Here is a 14,774-nt window from a genome sequence, read left to right as displayed (position 1 = left end):
GTATTGGTTAAATCTTACTTGCGTCTGTATTGATTAAACTCCTGACTGTGAATTCTTCCTGTTCTTTTTTTTAAGCAAATCCCTCCATCTTGTCATTATATCTGGGTGACTGTTTTTTATTTGTGTGTGTAATTGTTAGTAAAGCCTACCGTATTCCTGCTCCTGAGAGTAATGGCTATATTAAGAAGAGTAATGGCTATATTAACTAACAAACAGACCAACCAAAAACCAAAACCAAAACAAAACAAAAAAACAAAAGAAAGGAAACTAGATCTTAGTGTGTTTTGGTTTGCTCATTAAAAGAAGCTAGATCAAAACAAAACAAAACAGAACAAACAAACAAAAGAAAGGGAAGCTAGATCCTAGGTGTGTTTTGGTCTGCTCATTAAAAGAAGCTAGATAATAATAGTAATAATAATAATAATAAACAAAAATAAATCAAGAATTTTAAAAACAAAAAAATTTTAAAAAAATTAAAATTAAAATTAAAAATAAAAAAGAAGCTAGATCCTATTTCCTCCAGAGCTGAAGCAAACAGTCTAAATAGTAAGGCCTTGTAAGGTCTAAGACTAGGGTTCTGCGGGGGGATCAGTTCTTCAGGCCCCTGTGTGAGGTAAGCATTTCACTCCTTTTCTTTTACATTTCATCATTCTGCTCCTTCCTCCCCTCCTGCCTCTGGAGACCCTACCTTATGGCATATGGTGCTGACAACTTCTTCTCATTAATAAGGAGTTTACCTTCAGGGTTCACCAGGATGCACTGAGTTTTGCTTTCAGTCAGGAGATCAAGAATCTGGTCTCTTCAGATAGAAAAGATCTGGAGAGTCCCAACTTAAGTTACAATCTCCTGAGTGCTATGACTGAGCAGTCTAGAGGAAGCCATTCCCACCAATGTTGAGGCTGCTTCTCCCACAAGAGACCCTTTCATCATTTCCTCATCGCCCACTCCTACATCCCCACCCCCCTGCTATATACATAAACACAATTGGTGAGTCTTCCACCTGTGGAAGGGGGCTGACTAAGCCATGGGGGTGTGACTGGCATTATCTTGCTTATCGACATCTGAAAGTAGATCCTTTGACCTTTAATATCTGTTGCAGATCCTCTAGGAGGTAGGGATTAAAGCAGACGTTATTATTTTCTCTGCAGAGCAAATCCTCTGGTGGCTGAAGCAAGTGCTCCATACTTACAGAACCTCAAGATTATCTAATACAAACTTTGACCTAATAACTTAATTATCTGTATGGTGAATAGGCCAAATGTCAGCAGGCACACCTCTGGGGTTGGAAAGCTCATTACCTGTGAGGCATTGTGAACAGTTGTGATTATTAGAAGAGTTCATATTTAACTGAAAGAGTATTGGTCATCAGTAGAAAGAAGCTAAGGTCTTGGGCTCGGTGAGTAGAGAAAGCCCTCTATCCACATACAAAACAAAACAAAAAAACCCTACACCCCCCCTCCCCCAAAGAATGGACTAACAGTTTGGCCTGGTGTACAAGCTCTTAGTGGCCAGGCACACCTCTGTTCACATCTCCATCATCATTGCTCAGTGCCTCCCTTCTTTCCCTCTATTCTCAAGTCTTACTTTGATTTCTCTTGATACACTATACAGGCTATATTTTCTCATATCTCTTGAACCTTTTCACAAATTCTGTTCTGTTCTCTGGTCTAGTTGTGCTCATAACCCACCACTATCCTCCATTCCTTCCACCTGGTTAGTTTCTGCTCAGCTTTGAGATGTCAGCATAGATGTCATTTCCTTCAGGAAGCTGTTCTTGTCTCATTCAGTCTGAGTTCTAGATCCTTCCTATTTAAGAGGCTGTTACTTGCCTGACTCTCCCATGCAACTGTAAATTCCCTCAGGGTAATGACTTTCCTTTTTTCCACTGAATCCCAAGGGGCTAGCAAAGTGTCTGGAATATCTGTTGTTAAACATGTAATTGCTGAGTAAGTGTTGAACAAAGTTTTGATGAGTGTTATATTTTGTGTCTTTGGTCTATAAGTAGCAGAAACCACAAACAGGAGCAGTTTTTTTTTTTTTTTTTTTTAAAGATTTTATTTATTTATTTGAGAGAGAGAATGAGAGAGAGAGAGCACATGAGAGGGGGGAAGGTCAGAGGGAGAAGCAGACCCCCTGCTGAGCAAGGAGCCCGATATGGGACTCGATCCAGGGACTCCAGAATCATGACCTGAGCCGAAGGCAGTCGCTTAACCAACTGAGCCACCCAGGCGCCCCAGGAGCAGTTTTATTAAGAACATCTCATTATGTATTAGATAGATGTCTAGAGTTAGTAGTCCCAGGCTTAGGGCCATGGCTTAGTGGTATCATAAGGATCTAAGCTCTTTTGTCCCTTACTCCACATCATTGGCATGGGTAGAAAATAAGTTATTCTCTCTCTTTCATCAATAGGATAATTTTAAAAAATAGGATAATCTTTTCCAGAAAACCTCTGCCCTGAATTGTCCTTCCTTTGAATCTTATTGTTGAAAACTGGGTCACATGCCCACTCTTAGGTCAATCATGATTCATCCTGGTGCTTTAGCTGAAGTCAGACTGCCCAGACAAAGAGATGTTCTGTTAGCCAGAAATATGAGTGAATAGTTGATGGGTAAGAAGTGAATGAGCACTTCTCCTCAAGTCTTTAATTAGATTTTAATAAAACTCAAGATTCCTTTCTCCAAATTTGAGCTCTATCTTTGATTGCAGATACTTAAAATGCAACATTTGTGATGACATAGTTTCTTTAGTGTGGGCACCTCAGTAGCCTCCTCTCTGGCATGAAAAACTGTCTGTTTACTTTCATCATCCACTTCCTCCTGGACCAGGGAGCACACTGGATTCTTCTAAACGTCAAAGTAGCACTAGTTTCCCCTCAAGGCAACCAATAACTCTCCCTCTCAGTAGAAAGAGTCAAGTATCATTCTCAGTAGTCTTAATTCCCAGTAAGTTTTCTTCCATGGTGAAAGTGGCAAGAATTTTGCTCAGTGGGCTGGACGCAATAAAAAGAAAAAAAAGATAAAAGCCTTTATTGGAAACAAATAAACCAGCACTTGAATGGATCCCAGGGTATTTTTTTGATAAAAATATCAAATTCACTGGTGATTATATAATAGTGGAAATTTATATGATATCCCTAATAATCAGCTTTTCTCATTTCTCCTGCATGATATGCTTATCTGAAAACTTTTTATAAACTAAAAAGAGAAAGTGAAAGTAATCAAATTATTGTTATTCTAGTTTATTTTTTAAAAAACTTCCTTTTTAAAAAACTCCCTAATCCTTTCGATTAGGTTTATGATGATGGTGGTGATGATTATCTATCTATCTTTTATTGAGTATGACAGGTGCTATAGTTGATTTTTTACAAATATCATCTTAGACCCTCATATCAACTCTATAATTATTATTGATATTTTACATATTAGAAACCTACAATTCAGATTTTAAGTGATCTGTCCAGGGTCATTAGTAGAGCAGGGATTAGAATTCAGGTTTTTCTGATTCCAAAATGATTGCTACATTCCCGGTCATGAGCCAACCCCCCTTCCTTAAATTCTCACTGTCACCCCAACATGTCCATTACTTTCCCAAAGTCCACAGGGTTTTTATTCCTCTCTCACTGGTTAATCTTTTTGTCTTGGGTTGGGTTTTTTTTTTTTTTAAGATTTTATTTATTTATTTGAGAGAGAGAGAGTGTGGAGAAGAGCAGAGGGGGAGGGACAAGCAGACTCTGCGCTGAGTGTGGAGCCCCACACATGGCTCAATCTCATGACCCTGAGATCATGACCTGAGCCAAAATCAAGAGTTGGTCGCTTAACCAACTGAGTCACCGAGGTACCCCTGTCTTGGGTTTTTATTAAAGTGGCCATTCTTATTCATTAGCTGAGACATTTATGGACAGCACAGGAAATTATTTGTCTTTCTGGTTTAACAACTTAAGTCTAGAGGCGTTCACATCTAACTCAACAAATAAACACGAGGGAGGGGAAAAAAAAAAAAAGAAACACAAGCAGATAGATTAATAGACCAATCCTGTGGCCGAGGAGAGTATTTCCTCTCTTTTCTTTGTTAACCTAATAGGTGAGGTATGTTCTAAGAGATTTTTAAAAGCACCTAAGAACAGCAGTGACAAGTAGTGACTGTTCTGAGTTCACATAAGCCCCAACTGGTTTTGGCTTTCCCCGAAGAATTATCCTGGAGGGAAACCACTAAGAAGTCTGGTTTAGATGGAAGAGAAAAGTAAGGACCACCGGGCTTTGCTCAACCAAGGAGAGGAGAATGAACTGGTGAGTCTTCCTTTTTTGTGATTACAGTCTTCTCAAAGTACCTGAGGCTGTGGGCAGGTGCTACTATATTGGGGCTGGCTTTAGCATCTGCAGAGGTTTAAGTATGGTAAAGCTCCCTGAGATCTAAGGGCATGATTTTATAGTTGGGGAAATTTCAGGGGCTGAGAAAATTGTGTTTTCTAGATGATGGAGTTCTTGCCACCCTCATATGCATCAGACCAAATGAACCTTCCTTCTTGGACATTTTGTATTCATTTGTACAGTGTACCCCACATGGTGCTCATTGAGGTGTCTCCCCCTTATCATCTGGGTCATGTAATTGGGCAAACTCAGGCAAAAACAAACTTTTAAAAAAAATTCTTATGTTTTTGGTATATCTGTATAACTTAAGCTCAGTGTGCTTTGGGCTGAAGTTATGCTGGCAGCATAGAGAGGTTTTAAGCATCAAGTACTGAAAAAAGAGCAGTGTGGCCTGGAATTTAGCACATGTTTTTAAAAAATTTTTCTCTTTTCCCTTGTTACCTTTTCTACTAAACATCTATACATCTTGAAAACAATCTTTGGGGTGCCTGGGTGGCTCAGTCAGTTAAGCATCTGTCTTCGGCTCAGATCATGATCCCAGAATCCTCGGATAGAGCACCACATCTGGCTCCCTGCTCAGTGGGGAGTCTGCTTCTCTCTCTCCCTCTGCCCCCCTCCCCCCACCCCCATTCATGCTCTCTCTCGTGCGCTCTTTCTTTTAAATAAATAAATAATAAAATCTTAAAAAAAAAATCATTAAAACCTTGACAACTACAGTGTCTGTTTGAGACTGACAAGTTTACATTTCTTATTTTATTTGATCCTCGGAACTCAGTGATGAAGGAATTAATCCTATTTCATAGAAAAGAAATGTGAGACCAAGGAGGTTAAGTAACTTGCCTAAGGTCTTCCATCTACAAGGGACAGGCGGGAAATCCAGCCCACTTCTTTCCCCTTCACACTCCATGATGTTTACACTGCATTCGTGTCTACAGCTAGACAATGAGAAAGAGAGAGGAGCATGGGGGCTGGGACAGAGAGAGCACACCGGAGGGGGAAAGGGCCCAAGGGATATGGTTCACATAGCAGAAGGGTGTCAGTTACCTGCTTGGCCTTCCAGTTCTCCATGAGATCTGTGGGAAATCCACACCCACCCTCTCTCCACATACCCTTCTTTGTTAACTTAAGGAAAATAAGTGATTTCGTTTATACCTGCACTGTCCAAGAAGGTAGCCATGGGCCACATGTGGTTTTTGAGCTCTAGTAAAGTAGCTGGACCAAACTGAAATGTGCTATATGTATTAAATACATACCAGATTTTGAAGATAGTAAAAGAAAAAAAAGAGTGAAATATCTCATTAGTAATTTTTATATTGGTTACGCATTGAAATGACAACATTCGGATATGTTGGATTAAATGAACTATATTATGAAAATTGATTTCACCTGCTTCTTTAATGTGGCCACTAGGACATTTAAATTACAAATGCATTCACATCAGTGGCTTCTATTATTATACCATGCTGATCTTGACAATGGTAGAGTGCTTACAATCTTCAGACTGAAGGGATTTAAAGAACTAAAACCTCCTTATCTATGTTCATTGCTCAACAATTCTGTGCCGGTTCTGATGTTTATTTCAATGTGTAGATGAGTGTTCATGAAAATCTTTGGTAGCTCTTTATTTTTCCCTATGTGCGTATTTTTAAAGTTTACAGCCTAGTATTTTAATTCTCTTAATCACAGAGATATCTCTCCTCAGCCAGGCATGTCTGGAGGCACACTGTGTGCAATGTTAGCATTTACTTCAGGATCCTCCTTGGCCATTCTTGCTGCATTTACTTTCTAAAGATGATCTTGATTCTGTCCCTGAGACACAAGAGACGCTGTGTTCACATGAGTTGCAAAGCCCAACCATTTGGTTGGTGCCCCCGCTCTGTACAAACACCTACCAAATTAAAGTGTCAATATTACAACTGGAAGCAGCTCCAGAGGGCAAAATGGCTACTTGGTGTGGAGGACACATTTGACAGGAAAGCACTTCACTTCATGGTAACTTTTTCCTGGGAAACAGTGGAGGACTCCTGGACTCTAAGACAGCAGATATGGGCTTTAGTCAAAGACCCACTGCTAACCATGTGCTGTGGACAACTTTTGGGGCCTTGCTAGTTGCCCAAGAACAACATCACTTATCCCTCCTGGCTTAAAAGGTTTTCAAGGGCCACGTATGAAATATGGGAAGTGCTATGAAAATATAAAGAGTTCATTTACATCCAAGGAGTCAGGACTTATGGTGTGCAATTTAAAAAATGCAGAACTGTGTATAGTAGGTGAAATTGAGGTTGGGAATATTTCCCCTTTCTCTGATTAAACTTGGGGAGTGATAACCATTTGAGGTTTACAATTACAAAAACAGTATGTGAAGAGTTAGTAAGAAAAATCAGGAACTTGGAATATCTAAATTATTTTAAACAATGTCATGTACTCTTCATCTTCCATTAAAACACACACACAAACCCTACTCAAAGGATTAAATAAGAAAATAAAAATTGTGCCCTATTGGCTCTTTCTTGTCTTTTGTCACATTTATATTAACAGCTTGGATGAAGGCAAGCTTATCTAATCTGCAACTGACACCTCATTATGAGAAAGAGATAACAATCTAGGTGACAGAAGGTGGGGATATCAATGACTTGGGCTTAGTAGCTATGCATGAGAAAGCAATTAAAGTTCTTTATTTGGTTATGGCTGAATTTTAGTTGCTAGGATGATATTGCTACAAAACAGTCCTTGGATGTCTCAATAGAAGTCTGTTCTGCATAATAGAAGAAGTAATAGTCCTGTTATAATCTGTACTATTTAGGAAACCTCTAGGGAGTTATATTTAATTCTAAGATTCATACAAGAAGTATAGTGTATTTAGAGGGATATCTGGATATCACAAATAACAATCATTTAAAAGACATTGGGAATAGTTCCCCAAAGAGCAGTCAAGGCACTTGTCTTCCAATAGAGGTTGATGTGGAGAACAGAGTAGAAGTTGGTAGAGCCCAGCCTGATTTATTTTCATTATGGGAGAACTTCCTAACCTTCTGTGGTGACAGAATTTAACATGACAACTCTCCATTGACCCTGCCGTTGTGTAATTCCCTTCAGTTGAGTGTGGTGGAACCCATAAATATGATAAGCTGTAATTCCTGTGCTTATGTTATGCTATGTGGCAAAATGGATTTTACAGATGTAATTAACTTGGACTCAGCTGAGTTCATCAAAAGGGAGATTGTCTGGGTGGGCCTCACCTAATCAGGTGGGCCAGAAAAGATATTGTGTCCTTTCTGAAGTTAGATTTAGAGTGTGAGAGGGGCTTGATCCAAGGGAGTTTCTCCATTGCCTCTTTGATGATGGAAGGCTCAGTGTGGTGGGAATTCTGACCGTCTCTAAGAACTGAGAACTGAGAGCAACTTCTGGCTGACAACCAGCAGAAGAATGGGCATCTCTATCTCAGAGCTACAAACAACTGAATCCTGCCAATAAACATGAGATCTTGAAAGAGGCCCTTGATTTCCAGAAGGAACACAGCCTAGATGACACCTTGATCTCAGTTTTTTGAGACACTGAGCAAATGACCCAGCTAATGAGACTCCTAACCCACAGAAACTGTGAGATAATAAATTTCTGTTGTTTTAAGCCACTAAGTTTGTTATGCAGCAATAGAAAACTAATGCACCACAGCTGTCCAACAGGAGAAAGCATAGCCCTGTAAGTTAGTGAGTAGCCTATCTTAAGCCAGTACTAGATGTTCATTGGCGAAAGATGGTCTATAGCTATTTTTTTCAGGAAGCAATTTGAACCAAATAATCTCTGAGACACTGCTCTTGTTTGGTAATGCTCTTATTCCAGGAATAAACTTTAACAGAACATGCCATGTTGTCCCATGTCCTTGGTCTAAGGCGAATTCTGGCTTTAGAAATTGTCCCGGCTGATTAGCCCATGCATCTCATTACCTTTTGACCCACACTTACTGCTCTTTCACCCCTAGCCATATCAAAAGAAGGTCCTTAACTACACTTTTACTTACAGGGAGACCACATATTAGCACTTTTGTTAGAGTAGTTGGCTTTATGGGAATGCGTGTAGCTGAGTGTGATAATATACTCATCTCATCGGTACTGGGTTTTGATTCACACTGCTAAAGAGGAAAGGGCCTTTCTTATTCCAGAAGAAAAGCATAAGGGAAAATTTAAGATGCTGAACTATTTCAATAATTATTTTGAACATCTTTAAGACTCAATTTTTTGATCTACAAATAATAATTTATCAATATTATCAATAATTATAATAATTATTATATTATTTAATAATTAATAGAAACTTGGTGATGTGATTGTTGTTTGGAAAAAAAGAAGGCAAACACGATGAATTCTTGCCCCATCAAAGGACTCAGAGATATTATCTCCTTGGCCATGATTCAAGGGACTAAACATTTGATGCCTACCCAGAAAAGCTAACTTACTCTAAGGCTATTGGAACACCCACCCATGGAAAAGCCTAATGCTTTACAGCAAAAAGCTGGCATTGCCATTCACAGAAGGTGATTATAGTACTGAGAGTTATTTATGTCCTGTGTTGGTTGAGTAGGTACTTTACAACTTGGTGCTGTGGGAATGTGGGTTCGAGTAACTGAATGTGTTATGGACTGTAACCCCAAAAGATCCATACTCCTGTGCCTGTGCATGGTGGGTATGCAACAAATACTTAGATGAATGCATGAAAGGTGAGTATAAGAATAAAATGACTTACAAAAATGATAAAGCACCTGTTCACAAGACAAGTCATGCACAAAAGCTAGTGCTCTAGATGCAATGAAATTCCGGAACAAAGACAGGCAGAGAGCCTATGGATGGTTCCACACGACTAAGAAGATCCCTCCTAAAAAGAATTTTGGGAAGAAACAATGTTTAGCTGAAGCTGCACCCTGTAACTCTCCTTTCCTAAGGAATTTGGCCAATCTTAGTTCCATCTCTGATGGAACTATAAGAGCTACCTATTAAAAAAAGAAAAAAAGGAAAAGAATTTTTTTTTTTTTTAAGATTTTTATTTATTTATTTGACAGAGAGATAGAGAGCACAAGTAGGCAGAGCGGCAGGCAGAGGGAGAGGGAGAAGCAGGCTCCCCACTGAGCGGGGAGCCAGACGTGGGGCTCGATCCCAGGACCCCAGGATCATGACCTGAGCCAAAGGCAGCCGCTTAACCGACTGAGCCACCCAGGCGCCCCAGGAAAATAATCTTAAAAGTGCCCTTTATATACTATTACTCCATGTATGTATGTTCTCATTTAATCCCTATGAGTTAGCCAGTCAGATACTTCACACTGAGAAAATGAGGCTCAGTTAAGTAACAGATACAAAGTTACACCACGCTGGGAGGGAGGATCTCCTATTACACGGTTTTCTTCTTGTGCAAGGAAGATGTTTGTACTGGGGCATGTGCGTGCGCGTGTGTGTGTGTATGTGTGTGTATGCATGCTCATATATATAGTTACTAAGCTAATTAACCTTTGAATCAATTTAGTATTTATCTTAAAGTCCTTCTCCCAGTTTCATGTATTACAAAGATGAGCAGTTTTCTTTTTGGCCTGTGTTTGATTTTAATTTTGACAGTTGGTGCTCTGTTGTGAAAAGCAAAAATTCCATTTAAGCCATTGGATTAATCACTTTTAGAAATACAAGTTATGGTTTTCCCAAATAGCATTTAGTTCTGAATATTGCCTGTGGTAGAATTGTTTCACAGTGACTCCAGTGGGACTAGCCACTTTTAATCTACTGAAATTTTTTTGAACTGTATATTATTCAAGCTAATATTAATTGTTAATGTATACTGCATACTCAAAATGTTTCAGGAGCTGTGCTAAATGCTTTGCATGTATTAACTCATTAGTTTCTCACAACAACCCTGGAAGGTATTGTTATCATTTTCATTTATGGAAGAGGAAATTGGGTCATCAGAAGAAATACAGTAGGTTGCCCAATGTCTTACCTCTGGTTAGCGGTAGAGGAATAATTTGAACTGATTTTCTCAAGCCATATCCCCAGCTTTTAACTGCTACACCAGACTACTTCTGTTGCATTTTACAACCAGCTGCATTTTTCGCATGAGGAATCTAAAATTTAGTGAATTTAAATCATTTACCCAAATCACATTAACTAGTCAGTGATGTAGCAGAGAACAGAAGTGAGAGCTTCTAGAAGGCAATGGGGTGGGGTATAAATAAAAGAGGCTCTGCTGATAGACCTGGATAGGGCTCTAATTTGTGACCTTTAGCAACAACCTCTGTTGAAAGGCATGTGCATATTTTATTGTTCCTCCTAATCCAGGCTACTTCCTCTGGACTTTGGGCCTAGGAAAAGACCTTTAAAGATACGGTACCTCTCCTGGTATCAGGAATACAGAATTTTAGTGGGAAACAGAAAAGTGAGAGGACTGCTTAGAGAGAGTACAATTCAAGTCTATGTTAAGATGGTGCAACCCCTGTACTATTCAACTCGACTAACTAATAGGTGTCAGATCTGGGCTCCTCACCCCACGGAACACAGATCCATGTTTCCATTACCAACCTTGTCTCAGTATATTGTGACTCAAAACTGAAAACTCTCCACCACCTTTGGCTGAACCTATTACCAAGCCACCTGCTAACATTGAAAGCTTCCTTTGTGTTCAACACCTTACTCCTCTATTTAATCTTCACAACTATGCTTCCAGGTGTGTGCTATTGTCTCCTAAGTACAGAGATGGAAACTGAGATTTAGAGAAGTTAAATCCCGAGATCACATAGCTAGGAAGTGGCAAAACCCACTTGACTGCAAGGAACCATGTGTAGTGGGTTTGAGAGTCTGATCCTCCCTCTCTCTGTTCCCAGTGTCTTTAGATCCACAAGACCTCTGGATTCCACTTATCTTCCTCTTACAGCACCCATATTGCTCCTGGCTCCCTCTTCTACCCTGCACATCTTAGTGGATTTTACCATGGGTATTTAATACTTTGGAAAACTCTGAGTGACTCTTACTGCATCAGAAGAGTAATCATTTAGAACGCTCAGATTATACTTGAGATTAATTGATCAAAACGGAAACATACACTGTGTTAAACACAAATTACACAAACATGGGCAAGCTGACCAAGAGTATTTGTAAAAAAAAAATGCCAGATTAACAAATGATTCTTTTAACCAAAACCTCAATTCCCATGTCTAGCATATAACCTTTGGGAAAACTGAGAAATGACAAAAAGCAAATTTACTAAGGTTTACGAGGCCAATTTATCAAGGAAGCAAAAATATTGTTTCTATTCATCTTTACTCAAGGAGCTACATATTTCTGAAAGTTATTCTGATATTTATAAGCTCTTTTATATCTATCTACTTACTTATTTTTTAACAGATGGGGAAAAAAATCTGACATTTTGATTGAGCTATCCCCAACCATAAGCAGGATCTTTCACAGAAACCTCTTCCCTTTTCTTGATTATTAGGGATGTGATTTAATCTCTGCTCAGTGGAAACCAGCGCTTCCCAATCATCCACACCTGGAGGCAACTATAGTCTTCCTAGGTCATCAAACCTTTCTTCCATTTCCCACAGAAATTCCTTCTCTTGCTCTTCTCCCTTTTCACTTCTCAAATTTTGCTGTCATTTTCTCTTTCTGAATCTAACTCCATTAAAGTAATTAAAGTAACTCCCACCTATTTGGAATAGTGTCTAATAAACAACGCCCTTTACTTTTTTTTTTTTTAAGATTTTATTTATTTGAGAGAGAGAGAGAGCATGAGCAGGGGGGAGGGGCAGAGGGAGAAGCAGACTCCCTGCTGAACAGGGAGCCCAAAGCGGGGCTTGATCCCAGGACTCTGGGATCATGACCTGAGCCAAAGTCAGACCCTTAACCGACTGAGCCACCCAGGTGCCCCCCACCTTTACTTTTTATTGGCATATATACATACAGTGGTGTCGATAAGGCACACTGATCTTAAGTGCACAGTTCAATGACATCTGTCACCAATTATTTTTGCTCATTTTGGAACTTCCTACGAATAGAGTTGTGTATTGATTTACCATACTTCATTGATTCAGTATAATGTCTTTGAAATTCATACATGCTGTTGATTGCATTAGAAGTTCATTTTTAAAATTGTTTTGTAGTATTCCATTATAGGAAAACACAATATTTATTTTTCTCCTGTTGATGTACCTTTAGATTGTTTCCAGTTTGGGGCTCTTATGAATAAAGCTGATATGAATATCCTTGGGCAAATCTTTTTGTGAACATATGCAATTCTCTGTGTAAAAATCTAAGAATGGAGTTACTAGCTCATAGAATATTTCTATCTTGAGCAACACAGTTTTTCAAAACGTTTGTACCATTTACACTCCCAATAACAATGTATGAGAGTAACATTGCTCCACATTTTTACCAATACTTGGTATATTCAGTCTTTTTAATTTTAGCTATTCTATGGCCAAATCATTGTGTCATTTTATCATTGTGTCATTTTAGAGTGAGTCCTCAAATCTGGTTGTGTAAGTCTTTCAACTTTGTTCTTTTTTAGGATTGTCTTGGCTATTCTAGGCTGTGATATGTCATTGTAATTTTATTTTGCATTTCCTTAATGACATGATACTGAGCATCTTCTTGAATGCTATACGAGTAATCTTCTTTTGTAAAATGCCTATTTCAGTCTTCTGCTCATTTTTTACTCTATATATTTCTTTTAATTGATTTGTAGTAGTTTTTGTATTTTCCAAATATGATTTTTTTATATATAGGTACAGATATACATACATAGCTAATATTTTCATCAGAGGCTTTTGATAAACAGAAGCTTTTAATTTTAATAAAATCACATACATTTTTTTATCTTTTTTGTTTCCTGTTTAAGAAATACTGTGTACTTAAAGTTCATGAAATATGTTTTCTATGTTTTCTTTCAGATGATGTATGTTTTAGCCGCACATTTAAGCATATGTGCTACTATTAATAAATTTTTGTGTATGGAGTAAACTGGGGGGGAACTCATTTTTCTAGTACTATTCATTTTGATCCAGCAACTACTTAATGAGCAAACCATCCTTTCCCCCACTGAATTGCAGTGGTTCCTTTTTTTGTAAATGAAGTGATTACATATGTTTGAGTCTCTTTCTGGATTCCCTATTTTGTTTTTCTTTTCTTTCTTTTTTCTTTCTTCTTGGTCTCCCCCCCCCCCCGCCTTCTTTTGTTTGTTTGTTTATAATTACTAGGAATTTATAGTAAGTCTTTACTTCTGGTAGTGTAAATCCCCCACAATTGTTCTTTTTGAAAATTGTCTTGATTACTTTAGGTCCTTTGTACTTCCATACCAATTTTGGAATCAGCTCATCAATTACCATAAAAAATGTCTGATGTGATTATAAATGGGATTGCTCCTGGCTAGTCCCCAAACTTAATATATATCTCCCTTTATTTAGATCTTTGCTTTCAGCAATAAAGTGAGTTCTCAGTTTAGAGGTTTAACTTCGTTAGAACTATTATAAGGATATTGATTTTTTTCTTGCTTGATAATATTACAGATATCTTCATTTCCAAATTATTACAAATAAAATTGGTTTTCTATATTGACGCATTGATAAATTCACTTATTTTTTTAAAGATTTTATTTATTTATTTATTTATTTTAGAGAGAGAGCATGAGTAGGGGGAGGGGCAGAGGAAGAGGGAGAGAGAATCTCCAGCAGACTCCAAGCTGAGCACTGAACTTGAGGTGGGGCCAATCCCCCGACCTGCAGATTATGACCTGAGCCAAAATCAAGAGTTGGATGCTTAACCGACTGAGCCACCCAGGCCCCAACAAATTCACTTATTAACTCTTATAATTTGTACATTCTTTCAGATTTCTTAATGTGCATAATTATATTATCTATTCATACCGAGAGTTCTACGTTTTTTTCTCAGCTTTATTGAGATATAATTGACATACAACCTTGTATAAATTTAAGGTGTACAACATGTCGATTTGGTACACTTACATAGTGTGAAATGTTTACCACCAAAGTGTTAGCTAATACTTCCATCACTTCACATAATTACCATTTATTCTTTGTGAGGAGAACATTTAAGATCTACTCTCCTAGCAACTTTTAAGTATTAATACAGTATTGTTACTTCTTATGCTCCAATTGTTATAAGTATTGTTACTTTTTCTTGTCTTATTGCACTTGTTAAAACTTTCAGTACTATATTAAATATTAGTGGTAATTATTGATAATCTTATTTTACCTGTAACTTCATGGGGGAAGTAATCAGTATTTCATTATTAAGCATGATGTTAGCCGAAGGATGTTCCTGTCTATTCCTAGTATGCTGAGAGGCTTCTTTATTTTCTTTCTTTCTTTCTTTCTTTCTTTCTTTCTTTCTTTCTTTCTTTCTTTCTTTCTTTCTTTCT

General features: G+C 38.1%; 1 protein-coding gene across 1 annotated transcript in view; it reads left to right on the top strand.

Annotated features, from left to right (window-relative positions):
- The first annotated feature begins 4,226 nt into the window (after window positions 1–4,226).
- ATP13A5 (ATPase 13A5) overlaps window positions 4,227–14,774 on the top strand; it is a 121,075-nt gene continuing 110,527 nt past the window's right edge. The window contains exon 1 of the mRNA XM_034990734.1: window positions 4,227–4,286. Coding sequence (XP_034846625.1) covers window positions 4,227–4,286 — 60 coding nt within the window. The remainder of the gene's footprint in view (window positions 4,287–14,774) is intronic.

Source organism: Mirounga leonina, unplaced genomic scaffold, assembly GCF_011800145.1.
Source record: "Mirounga leonina isolate KUSES-001 unplaced genomic scaffold, KU_Mleo_1.0 Mir_115, whole genome shotgun sequence".
In the NCBI taxonomy this organism is placed as follows: Eukaryota; Metazoa; Chordata; class Mammalia; order Carnivora; family Phocidae; genus Mirounga; species Mirounga leonina.
Note: the sequence above shows the minus strand (reverse complement) of the source record. Positions and strands in the feature narration are given on the sequence as shown.